At 36.0% G+C, this 13,769-nt stretch overlaps 1 protein-coding gene across 3 annotated transcripts in view; it reads left to right on the forward strand.

Moving 5' to 3' along the window:
* LOC134365739 (ral guanine nucleotide dissociation stimulator-like 1) overlaps nucleotides 1-13,769 on the forward strand; it is a 106,931-nt gene that overhangs the window by 57,082 nt on the left and 36,080 nt on the right. For all 3 annotated transcript variants that reach the window (XM_063081996.1, XM_063081997.1, XM_063081998.1), the window contains 2 exons: nucleotides 60-172; nucleotides 10,019-10,170. In XM_063081996.1, the coding sequence (XP_062938066.1) occupies nucleotides 60-172; nucleotides 10,019-10,170 (265 nt within the window). The remainder of the gene's footprint in view (nucleotides 1-59; nucleotides 173-10,018; nucleotides 10,171-13,769) is intronic.

The raw sequence follows: 13,769 nt of genomic DNA on the forward strand, positions 1-13,769 counted from the left end.
GTTGGTTATTTCACATTATTTTTTCTTGTAGATTTTATAATCTTTGCTTGTTTTAATAGGAATCATGGCTTCGAAAGAATTACCTCAGTGATTTCGAACACCATTTTATGAGCCATTTTCCATATGCCTTAAAAGAAATAACCGAGCACAGAAGGAAAGAGACAAATAAAAGGTATTGTGATTCTTTTCCACTGTATAGGTTTGAAAAGCTTTTTAAACAAATTATCAGTAAATAATTAGTCTTAATATGGAACTTTCTAAACTGTGAGGCATGTATATTTAGATTTTGTGAAAATACAAGTAGCAGTAGTATGGCTAATCTTGAACAAGTCACTTTAAGCCTTGGGACTAACAGGCTTTTGATTTAAAAAAAAAAAAAAATTAAACTGAGTGTTTTGTGCTACAAGAATGTATCAAAGTACATAAATATTAATTTAGTAAACGTTGCCGACGTGGGGGATTTATTTGGGTGAGACACTATGTAATTATTGAATCTCTAAGTGAGATAGTATTTTGAAGGTCATCTAATTCTGCTCTCATTTATACATGAGGAAATTGGTATGACACTAATATCAGTATCCTGAAAGAAGAGGGATAATTGGAGAATAATCAGAAAGGGATGGGTGATAGATTAAAAGATGGAGTTAAAAGGAAAAGTAAGCCTGAAAATTATTTAAAATGTCCACTTCAAGTGAGAGCAGATAAATGTGAGAACACATGATGCGATAAAATATGACAAACAGGTACAAGCTAGAACACTTAAAACCGTAGTTCGCCCAAGTGAACAAACACTTGCGAAGGATCTTACAGTCTGTCAAAAGGTTCTTAGATATACCAAAGAATCATTAAGTTCTTTGAGCAGGTTTCCAAGGATATGCTTAGAAGTGATAAGGCTGTTATAGGCATATGGTTTTTTCATTCATTCACTAAATATTTATTTTGGTTGCTTTCTATGAACAAAGTATCGTGGTAGAGGTAATCAGATGTCTCAAGGTATACTCGCTCTCCTAAGCAGTTTCGTTCTGAATTGTAAGAAAGAGTGTCAGGAGGCAGAAAACACACCAGTGATTTTTTTTAACAGAGAAAGGATTTGTTAACTGAAACACCAAAATGACAGAAGGGAACAGTAAGATATTTTGGAGGTAGCAACTGAGGAGGCAGCTACTATCTCTAGAACTGGGGGAACAAAGAGAGGAATGGCAGAAGCTTGGAGAAGGGAGCCAAAACTCTGACCTCTGAGAAGTGGGTGCTGCTCGGTTGGTGCTAGTGTCTTGAGCTCAGAAGTGGGGCCCAATGGGACTGAGGCCCAGAATGCTGCAGAGGGGGCTCTGGCTAGCAGGTGCTGGTGTTTCTTAGGGGGTGGTTCTGTTTCTGTGTCAGAAAAACTGCAAATTGGAGTAAACTGTGGCTACTAGAATGTGCTGCTAATGGCCTAAGGAAGATCTGCCGGTCGATACTGGCAGCAATGGGAAGCAAAAAAATAGGATGGGAGAGTGTCTCACCTTCCTACAGCTTTGTAGTCTCTTTTTACCATTATTGGCAGATCCCAATGAGAAGCAGCTGCAGAGGAAAAAAATGTGGCTCACAGAGTCGGAGCACCAGGATTACAAAGCAAAGCGTAAAGTGTGGGTTTGAAGCTGAGAAACAATAGCTCAGTAAGTGACAGGAGGAGTGAATTTACATATTTGAAACAAGGCAGCATATAAGTATCATTAGAACTGTATAATTAAGTGCTATAGGAATTCAAAGGAAGAGACAGATCCCTTGTTAGGATAGACAGACAAAGCTATATTGAAGAGTAGTATTTGACTGGATGTAGTGGATATGATTTCAGCAGGCAGGAATGCAAGGGATGAGAGACTATACTAACTGGAGAAGACAGCATACAGGAGAGCTGTAGGATAAGGTAAGGAATGGAGGGCATGGACCTGGGTCAAAGCTGGTTTCTTCTTGTCACTGACCTTAATGCTCAAAGTAATTTCTTATTTCTGGAGTTTATTTATCTTTTAGCCTTGATCCTTTTGGCATTGAAGAATTGTGGTTGGGTTAGAACTGTTGTTTTAGGAAGAGTAATTTAGGGAATTTCTGGAGTTGAGGTGACAGAGTCAAACAGAGAGATAAAATCCTGACATCTTGCTCAAGAAAATTTTCCCCCACGTACAATTTTCTTCTTGGAGCAAAAGTTTTTATCCATGGGTAAGCTTCAGAAAGTCCTTGAACTCTTGAAATAATGATATAGCATTGTATATTTGTGTATTTTTTTCTGGTAAGGGGTTCTATATATAATTTTTATCAAAATGAGATTAAATAATGGGTAGAATGTTTGGAACTTAGTAGACCATTAAATTATCCAAGAGTATATTGGTGTGCCATTATTTAACACATGTATTGGACATTTAATATGTACAAGGCACTTACTGTACTAGGTAGTGAGCATTTATTCATTTATTTTTACATTTTAAAAATCAACTTTATTGAAGTATAACTTATGTACAATTAAATGCACCCATTGTAAGTGAACAGTTTGGCAAGCATACATACTCCAATTACTATGCCAAGATAATAGAACTTTTCCTTATCCTAAATTACCACATGCTTATTTTTAGTCAGTCTTCCACATCTCTTGCTACCCCAGGCATCCGCAGTCTGATTTCTAACACTATAGGTTAGTATTTAGTTTTAGAACTTCATATAATTTTTTTTTTTTTTTAAAAAGCATACTGTATGTAATATTTTGTCTCTGGCTTCTTTCAGTAGTCTTTTTGAGATTCATTCACATTCTTGCATGTAACAGTAGTTTGTTCTTTTATATTGCTGTATAGGATTCCATTGTATCAATCTACTACAATGGTCTTATCCATTGTCCATCAAATTCATTTTTGTTTTTTCGTAAAGAAAACAAAATTTATCGCTTACAGTTTCAGAAACTAGTAAGTCCAAAGTGCAGGAAACACATCTGGTGAGGGTCTTGTCCTGGTGGTGAGTACAGCAACTCAGGGAATCGCATTGTGAAATGGTGGAGCAGAGAGAGTAACTGCCTTGTGCTGTGCTTTTTGTTTCCCTTTTGACTTAGTTTTTATTTATTTATTTATTTATTGGTTATGAATATTCATAGGGTACAAAGCAAATTGTCACCACTCGTGCCTAAGATGTGATGGCCAGATCCATACTGGCAGCTTGCCCATTACCACAAATTGTGATTATACCCTGTGACCCCACCCAGTTATCCCCCCAATTATCCCTAACCTCCCTCCCCATCCCCCTTTGCATCCTTAGGTAATGTTCTCTCCCTCTGCAAGTCCAACACACCACTGTGGTCTTTCTTCTCTCCTTCCTTCTTTCTCTCTTAGCTCCCACATATGAGTGAGCACATATAGTATTTATCCCTCTGTGCTTTGCTTATTTCACTCAACGTAAGTTTCTCCAAGCTCATCCATGTTGTTGCAAATGGGAGAATTTCATTCTTGTTTTATGGCAGAGTAGTATTCCATGGTGTATATATAAGGCGGTGAGCATTTAGTGGTAAAGGAAATAGGCAGGGTGCCAGTTCTCATGGAGTATAGTTTAATGAGGGAGACATACTTATTTCTCTGATTCTTTAATCAGTGACTGACTGATAAATATAATGAAGGAAGAGTTTACGGTTTATACCTAAGGAGGCGGTCCTGACCTTTCAAGGAGGAGGAGGGTCCTAGGGGAGGCTACTGTGTTGAAGTGACATTTGTCTCAAGATATAAAAGGTAAAAAAAAAAAAAAAAAAAAAAGGAGTTAACTTGAGGAGGTTGAGATGGAGAATTGTAGACTTTTTAGCAAAGATGGATTGCTGGTATAATTAACTTATTCTTCATCGGGTTCCTCCAGTGGTTATTTTTTGGCCCTATAGGCTGCTCTTGTTAGTGCATTGAATACTTAGTACATACCAATACAGGTCATAGTTAGGGAAGCCAACAGTAGTCTAGGCCAGTGGCCTTCACACTCGTATTCATGTTCCCCCAGTATATTTTTAACATTCATGTCTAAATTTTTTCATCTCAGGTTGAAATAGAGAGTTACCAATGATATAATTTATTTTGTTGTGGTGAAATATACATAACATTAACCATTTTAACTGCTTTTTTCCCCAATATGCAGAAGTATCATTCTTTTATTTATTTATTGAATTTATTTTTTTAATTTTAACTTCTCAGTGTACATTGACTTTCGTGACCCTTTTACCCACTCATGAATTTGCCTATTCTTCATACCTCATGTAAAGTGGAATCTTATAGTATTTATCCTTTTGTGTATGAAATAATGTCTCTACAACAATGTTGTAACATGTATCGGAATTTCATTTTTTTAAAACAGACTTTATTCTTTAGAGCAGTTCTAGGTTCACAGCAAAACTGAGCAGAAAGTACAGAGTTCCCATGTACTCTCTGTCCCGATCCATGCATAGCCTTTTTTCACTATTAACACTGTGCAGCAGAGTAGTACGTTCGTTCCAGTCTGTGAACCTACACTGATACGTCATTATCACCAAAGTGATAATTTACACTAGAGTTACTGTTGGTGTTACACATTCTGTGAGTTTTGACAAGTGTATCCGTCATGATAGTATCATACAGAATAGTTTCAGTGTTCTAAAAATCCCCTGGGCTGTGCCTAGCTTTTTCATCCTTCCATCTCCTAACTCCTGGTAACCACTGATCTCTTTACTATCTGCATAGTTTTGCCTTTAACAGAATGTCATATAGTTGGAATCATACAGTATGTATCCTTTTCAGATTGGTTTCTTTCACTTAGTAATATTCATTCAAGGTTCTTGCATGTCACTTGATGGCTTGGTTATTTCTTTTTAGCGCTGAATAGTATTCCATTGTATGTATACCACATTTTGTTTATCCATTTGTCTACCAGTGGTCATTTGGGTTGTTTCCACCTATTGACTATTGTGAGTAATGCTGCTATGAACATTGGTTTCCAAATATGTGTTCAAGTTTTTTGCTTTTAACTTTTTTGTGTATATCAAAGGATGTAATTTTGGCATTCCTGAAAATACCGACATCTAAAAAATTCAGGGTAGCTGAGTGGTCTTTAAGAACACTGCCTTTCTGGGCTCATAATTTATTGATTTAGATGATTATTCTGAGTTAATGCCGGTAAGTACAACTAGCATGAAAAGGTTTGTGAATATAGATACAGCTAAGTCTTGCCTTTGGCCTACAGATCAGTTTGTGAAAACAGTTAATTCACTGCTGACTGGAGAAGTCCATTAATCGGAAAGATTTTTTTGTATGCTGGGGAAATTTTAGTTTATTTTTTCAGAGGAACAGAGAGATTTGATTAATTTAGCAAGTTGAGGTTGATTGAGTGGTGGTTGGGTTGTGAATTCATTGCAAAGTATGTTAGAAAGGCCAGATTTCCATTTACGGTAGTGATAGTTTCTTTTAAAAGTATTTGTTTTTAAAATGTGAGCTGTACCAAATAATGAGTGAATAGAAGAAGTTCAGACAGTATGCGGATGATTACGTTTTGGCAAATGTACTAACAAACAGATTTCTTTTGGGGGACCAGAGAACAGAATAAGCTGCAGAGAAAGATAGCACAGTAGAGACTGAGTACTTCCGGAAGAAAAAATCAAAAAGGAAATGGATTTGCAGTTTCATCCACAGAAAAAAAATCAGGACTTCCTGTCATTAAATCGAAGAGAAATATCTGTAAAGGCTAAAATGAAAGATCATCTAGAATAGCATTAAAAGGTTACGTGGTAAAAAGAGGTTTGTTGGATGTATTGTATACAGAAAGTTTTCATAACTAGTTTAAATAAGGACTCCTTTGAAGATCTAGAATTGTTAAATCCATAAGGATTGTTATTACTTAGGGAGAACCTTATGATAAAGGAACAGAACAAATTAGGCTGGAGGTGGGAGGAAAACTCCCTGAGATTTTGTGTAAGCAGAAGACTTTTTTTTTTTTAATGTGTATTTTATAAGCATTGTTGGTATTGTGAGACAGTTGATTACATTTAGCTAGCTTACTCTTATGACATTTATCTAAGGCAGTAGTTCTCAAAGTGTGGTCCTTGACGCCTCTGGACCGCAAGGTAAGAACTACTTTCATAATTATACTAAGACATTATTTGCCTTTTTGTTTTGTTTTGTTTTGACATTTGCACTGACAGTGCAAAAGCAGTGGCGGGTAAAACTTGGTTTGATAGCATGAATTAAGCAGCAGCACCAAACTGTACTAGTAGACACATTCTTCACTGCCATATACTCACAGTGTAAAAGAACAAGCCAGCTTCACTTAAAAATGTTTTTAACGAAGCAGTGAAAATTCTGATTTTATTAAGTTATGACCCTTGAAAACATGCATTTTTAATATTCTGTTTGATGGAAGTGTACGTAAAGCATTACTGCTGTATATCAAAGAACTACAGTTATCTCAAGAAAACAGCTTTGTGTGATCGTTCTACTTGTAAGTATTTTTTTTGGATTGGACTCAATTTTAACCTAAAAATGACTGAGACAAACTCAGACTTGGGTGTTTTGGCAGACATTTTTTTCACAGAAATGAACAAAGTGGACCTCTCAATTCCAGGAAAACAACTGGTATTTGTTGCCGATGATAAAATTTGAGCTTTCAAGCAAAAATTGATATTTTGGAGAACTTCTCTCTACCACTATGAATTGTACCCTTACTTTTTCTCCCTTTCTGCTCTTCGTTTTTTTTTTTCCCCCCCATGTATCTCTGTCCATCGGGGATCATTAAGAATCTTCTGGAGCTTTTTTTTTTTTTTTTTTTTGCATAAAAATATTTTTTTCTTTTGTATTTCTAAAGAAAGTTTTAGTAGAGTATAATATTCTTGGTTATTTTCTTTGAGCACACTTAAAATAACATTTTACTGTCTCCTGGTTTTCACTGCTGTTTAAGAAGTCAGTGACGAGCCTAACTGTTGATGCTTTTAAAAGTGACATGTTAGTTTTTTCCTCCTAAAATTTTTCTCCTTGTCCTTTGTTTCCTGCAGTTTCATAATGATGTATCCTGGTGTGGTTTTCTTTCCTTTTTATTTATTCTCCTTACAATTCAGTAGACTTACTGAATCTGAAATCTTGAATCTTCAACAACATGTCTTTACTCGGTTCTGAAAAATTCTCATTATCTTTTAAAAAATTACTGCAGTACCATTTTCACTTTTAACGCTAATTTAGTATAGAAGAACACTTCAAAAAGTTTGTGTACTCTAACTTTAGAGATATTTACTGAATCATCCTCTCCTGTTTTTCTTGTCTTTTCTTTATCTCTTATGTTCCAGTTTTTAATTCTTTAGTTGTGTCCAATGGTAGCCAAACATAAATCCATTGAATTTTTTTCCTAATTTTTATTTTAGTTCTAGAATTTCTGTCCACTTGTTCCGTCATCATTTATTGAAAAGATGATCCTTTATCCATTGAATTGCCTGTGCTTCTTTGTCAAAGTTCAGTTGACTATATTTTTGTGGGTTTATTTTGGGACTCTCTGTTCCGTTAACTTATGAGTGTGTCTCTTCTTTCACCAATACCATGCTGCCTTGATTACTGTAGCTTTACAGTAAGCCTTGAAATGGAATAATGAGAGTCCTCCTGCTTTGTTCTGCTTCAGTCTTGTGTTGGGTATTCTGGATCTTTGACTGTATCATATAGACTTTACAGGCAATTTGTCAGTAACTACGAAACAGCTTGATGGAATTTTGATTAGTATCATGTTGAATCTATGGATCCAGTTGGAAAGAACTATTCCTCAAGCGACTAGGATGTTGTAGAACTGGAATTCGGTTTTATCTGAGCTGTTTATTTTATCCTGGGAGAGAAACCTTTAAGGATCCAGCTTAAAGTAGCGATCATATATCTTTGGCTGGCCTCGGGGCTTAGACTTTTGCCTTCCTTTCTCTGTGGAGCCACTGAAAGGTTACCTTAGTTTTGCAGCTTTTTCTGTGGAATTGGCAGTTGCCCACAAGACTAAATCTTGAGTGCCTGGAACTTGCTTTTTCCCAGGTTTTGGGGCCCAGTAAGTGAATGTTCATTTTCTTGTTAGCTCTTTTGAGAGTGCTTTTGAGATTTAAAAAAAAAAAAAAAAAAAAAAAAACGATTTCATCCAGCTTTTAAAGTTATTTTCAAAAAGAGGATTGGTTCTAACTACCTACACTACCAATACTGGAAATTGAAGTTTCACCAGAGACCTGCCTCCCTTATGGAATTGATGGTTGGTATATTTATTCTTTAAAATTTTTGTATAAATTCGTGGAGGATCAGAATGAACTCTGGCACGTTTGAAGATGTCCATTGAGACCTTTCGGATAGTAACAGATTATGCTGTTCAAGATAAAGTTACGGTAGATCATGTAGCGCTCTTCCTGTGGGGAAGAAATGTTGCAAGTCTGTCCCAGTTTTTATTCTCTCTTTTCTTAATGAAAGAATTCCCAATTTTTAGCTGCATATATGGCTACACAAAGCAAAATCTATATTTCCCAGCTTCCTTTGTAGTTAGGAGCAGTTATGTGGGTAGTTTCTTTTAGATAGTTCAGACTTCTCCCATTATCAGACTTGCACATTGAGTTGTCTGTGGGTCATCTCTGGCTGGATTTCTGACACTTTAGCTCACATATCCAAGGTAGAATTTATTTCTAGATCTCTGTTCCTTTTTCATCATCACCGTTATCAACTTAGTCACCAGTGCTAGATCCCTTGACTGCTTCCATTTCCATCGTCCCCAAACTCACTCATATATGTGTACATTTAAGCACATTTCAGGTCCAGGTAATTTTTATTCTCCCTAAATGCCCCCACTTCTCCCAGTTCATACCAACAAAGACCCTGGTTCTTGCACCTGCCATCTCTTGCCTGGATTGCTAAAATAGCTGCACAAACTGCTTCTTTGTTTATGGTCTCTAACTTGCATTTTTCCTTTTGCATCCACAGAATCATTCATCCGAAAGAAGGTCACAACCCTGTTACTCCCTTTCCTACAGAATTCATTTTAGTGTCTTTAGCCTTTGACTCTTTGTCATTTGGTCCCATTTTACCTTTCCAGGCCCGTTTGTCATTTCTGGTCTTGCATTTGACGAAATGCAATTGATAGCGCCAACTTTACTTATCTTTTATTTTCCTTCTCATGTATTTGTGGTTTCTCTCTACTGTGTCCTGGCTTAAGCCTAACCTAGGATTCATCTTTTCCTTTAAATGGTTAGCTTGAGATATGTATGATTTTAGATAACTTTACGTTTTTCAAAACATGACGGGAATAGGCTCTGTTGTTGAACATATCATAGTCTGCAATGAATGTGTTCTGAGTTGCAAATTGTGTCTTTAGAAGAATATTCTATTTGAGGTGTTTTGAAATTTCTTTCAAGCTTTGAAAGGCATGTTTTTTATTTGACTAGAATTTAAAAAACTGATTTCAATATGGGAATTAAAAAATTAAGTTATTTCAGACCAGTGCTTACCTAGATAAGTCTCCTTCACACGTGAGGAAATTGTGGCCAGGAGAAATTAGTGATTCTTTTAAGTCAAATGATTACTTAAAAGCAGAGCCAAGATCTACTGTGGTGTTCATCCAAATACAAGTATCTTCTATTAAAAAAGTCTTTAAGTGTGTTAGGGGTTTCAAGTCTTTTTATCTTTCAAATCTTCTGAGATTCTCAGGCATTTACCTTTTGTGTGAATAGCACTTAGTAGTGAACTGAGCAGTATACACTGTAATTCATGTCTTAACAACCTTCATTCCCTAATGGATGGTTTATTTCTAGAACTGTGGCCTAAACCTGGCCTGTGCACCTGTCTTTGTGGCAATTTATCAGTTCTAGAAGGAAACGTGTTTTATCCATTGATTGATTATTTTAAGTATTCTAAATGAAGCAGACACAGTTGATGTAACACTTTATAGATGTGTGTTTGTCTTTGTTTGTTTTTAGCACGAAGCATTGCACGATTGTCTCCAATAACATAGATCATCTCTTACTGAATTTAACACTGTCTGATATCATTTTCTCCCTGGCCAGTGCCTCAACTTTGGCGAAGGATTCCAGTTGGATAGAAACGATAAGGAAATTTGTGACAGAGACCCTTGAAGATGGTTTTAGGCTAAATAGTAAGCAGCTGAACAGATTGCTTGGTGTATCATGGAGGTTAATGCAGATACAACCAAACAGAGGTAGGTAATGCTGATTTGCCCTTATTTAAGAGAGGAGCTCTTATGCATGCCATTTAGGTTCTACATTGAAGCCTTAAAAGGTAGCTAGCCTAATTATTTATAAAGCACTATCTGCTTGAACACTGAAATCGTCTACGGCTTAGTAATTCTGTTTTCAGTGGTTGGTCCACTCTGAAGCAAATTGCTTAAGAGTTCTACCTGTTGTTTTGCCCCCCACAGATTTGTTACCCCACTTCCCCTGGGTGATGGAGCCGCAAAGGATTACTTAAAGCCCTTTTTTTTTGTTTTTTTTTTTTTTTTTTTTGAGCAGTGAGAAGCCCCAAAGTGGTTAACTTTCCCGGAATTTTTAAGCGAGAGGCATTCCCAAAAACGGAATTAACCCCAATTGGGTTTTTTTTGCATTTATTTTCCAGACCAGGAAGAGAACATAGGTAGGCTTATAGTTTAACAGTATAGACTGGTAACTTTTAGTGAAACAAGGCAGATGACATTTTAGTAAGGCCATTAAGTGATTTATTAACAGACATTTTTTTTACAGCAATTTTTTTGGTATTTTTATAATTTAATTAGTAATCTATTTGTTTTTGAGCCAGCAACCTTGCTGTGCCACACATTTTTATTTTACAGCAGAGACTTTCTAGCCTGAGGAAAATTTTCTGTTTTTTGCAAGGTCAATATTTGAAACTGTAAGGCTTTGGAAAACCAGGCCCTGTGAAGTACATATGCTTTATAGTATATTCCACATCTCCCCCCATTTTATTTATTTTAAAAGGAAAAGCAAAAGTTCCAGATTAGGTTGGCACAGTTAAGACAAAAACATTTAAAGCAAAGTTGGTATTATTTAGCATCGCAAGTTCTTTTTTAATTTACTCTAGGTGAGGACTGAGATGTTGTTATTTTTTAGGGCAGCTGCAGCGGCATTATTTTAGGTGCTGCGAATTGGGTGTAATTGCCAATTGTTGAAACTCCGGAAAGGGATTTTGCTCCATATAATAGTTGATTTTGAGTCTAGAAAGTTCGTTAAACTGTTTAGGACATTACAGTTTGTAAAGCATTTAGTTTTTTGTAAAATTTTTGATTCATTACAAGTTTTTGTTTAAGAACAGGATGTTTTATTTAAGTTACAAACACCCTCTTTAAGGCCAGGAAAATTTAGAGAACTGCTTTTGTAGAGAAGACGTTTTTCCCTTTCTGATTAAGGCATTTTTTTATAAAAGCATTGATGATTAATATCTCGATTGGAAAGGTTTTACTTTTCTTTGTATAAATATTTTGGTGTTGGGAAGGCTTTTTCCCAGGTGGTGATTGAAAGGAACATTTTGGCTTACTTTTTTATAGTGATTTGTCTTACGTTGGGGGGTAGATGAACAGCAGGATGAAGCAGCAGTTAGGCCAAATGTAGGCAACATGAAAGAGGGGTCAGAACTTGGAAGTGAGACGTGCTATTTTATATTTAAAGTTTTAAATTTTATTTTGTTATAAGGAGAGAGTTAATTTTTATTAAACTTATACAAATAGCCACATTGTTATAATAGTTATAAGGATATTTAAAGTTATTAAATTTGGGGGGGGATTAATAGGGAGAAAACAAATGCTTTCACTTTTGTTTTAAATGACGTTTTACCAAACTGTTGTTAGTTATAGATAGCTTGAGAGAGAGAGAGAGAGAGAAAGTTTTTTACATTTGAAAACATTAAGAGAACCAGCAGTGTTTTAAAATAAGGAAATTGTAAAAACCCATAATTTTTTCTTTTTCTTTTTTTTTTTTTTTTTTTTTTTGTCCTTTTCGTGACCGGCACTCAGCCAGTGAGTGCGCCGGCCATTCCTATATAGGATCCGAACCCGCGGCGGGAGGCTCGCCGCGCTCCCAGCGCCGCACTCTCCCGAGTGCGCCACGGGCTCGGCCCGAACCCTTAATTTTTAAAAATTAATTTACCAATTAACTTTTGTTGATTTGACTTTTGTGAACAATTTTATAAACCCATTATTTTTTTCATTAGAATTTTGGAATTTTAGTTTAAAGCTATGAACTTAAAGTTTGTTGGAAAACTGTACCTATTAGAGTTTTTTTATGAAATATTTGAAGACATAACATTTAAAAATTATAATTAAACCAAGATTATGACTGGTAGCATTTACATTAAGACAGATCTTTAAGAACCTTACCAGATTTTCGAACACATATTTATAACACCTTTAGTACTGACAGTGCTTTCCCATATAGTTTAATTTATTAAATAAGCCAATTAGTTTTGATACATTTGTATATATCCTTTGAGAAACTTTAGGGCCCTTGGAATTTTTTAGTTATTTTGATCTTTTAGTATTTTGTGTTGGAAAGCTTTGTTAAATAACAAAAGGCTTAAAACACTTAGTTGAATAAAATTACAAAATTACTACAAAAAATAAAACCAAAGTGACAAAGGGTTTTAAAGGCAGAGAGCACAAGAACGTAAGTTTTTAAATCACTTATTTAAAGGACACAGAAAACCTTTTATAATTTTCTACTAAGAGCAGTTAAGTGAAAAGACCTTGAGTAATCCTGTTTGATTAGTAAACCCAGGCAGTGATGTGTGCTGATAAGAACATTTTTTATACATTGAGGTTAGTAAATAGGCCTTATTTGTTAAAGCAGATGATACAGAGCCCAATTTGAGTTTTAGCTATATTTACCAAATACATCTTTATGGTTTCCCAGCCAAAAACTTGGTGTATCAGATTTATACCCTTATTAGTTAGTGCTAACTAGCGCCTATGCCATAGTTGGCATCGGTTTTTTTTTTTTTTACTAGCCATTTTAGGTTCCTGGTTTTTACCGTGGCAGTTGGAGCCATGTGGAGCTGAAGACAGAGGGCAGCATATACATAAAAGATACTGTTTTTCCCAGCATGGCCAGGAGGCAGAGCTGAGATAACGAGACATATTGACCTAGAGACAAATTTAGGTAAAAGGTTTGAATCAAATCTTGAAAATATATTTATTAAAACTTTAGACGATTTCAGTTCCATGAACTTGAGAAGTACACTTATTTATTTAATGTGCGCGCATTAATTATAAGCCAATTTGGTGCCTTGCACGTAACACAATTACACAAGCAGACAACATACAGGTTACACACGCATATATGCAGACATAAACAACAAGAACAAACAAGGACAGTTAGGTTAAGATTGTGTTATTTGCAAAAGACTTATTGGTGAGGCCTCACCCTGTTTAAGGTAGTAACTATTTGCTCTGCTAATTGCTTTAGCCCTATGATATAATATTCTGTGTTCAGGGCCATCTGGGCCAGTTTGTCCACTCCCAGATGTGTCCATTGATGCATTTGTCTGATCATGGCGTGGGCTTGATCTTGTGGCAAGATAGGCTTGCCCGACGCTGCATGCCAACGCCCTGTTTTCTGATCAAAGTAGTTGTTAGAGTCCCTTGAGGTCACTGCTACGTCCTCAGCCGAGTATTTAAATTTGGGCTTTTCTGGTTCGGGGACGTCCACTAACAAAATAGTTGAGGACCCGTGGGCCGCCGCCCTTGCCTCAGAATCGGCCGAGTTGTTTCCCCTAGCGAGGGGGGAAATCCCCTTTTTGGTGGCCCGGGCAGTG

This window comes from Cynocephalus volans, chromosome 17 (genome assembly GCF_027409185.1).
Source record: "Cynocephalus volans isolate mCynVol1 chromosome 17, mCynVol1.pri, whole genome shotgun sequence".
Taxonomy (NCBI): domain Eukaryota; kingdom Metazoa; phylum Chordata; class Mammalia; order Dermoptera; family Cynocephalidae; genus Cynocephalus; species Cynocephalus volans.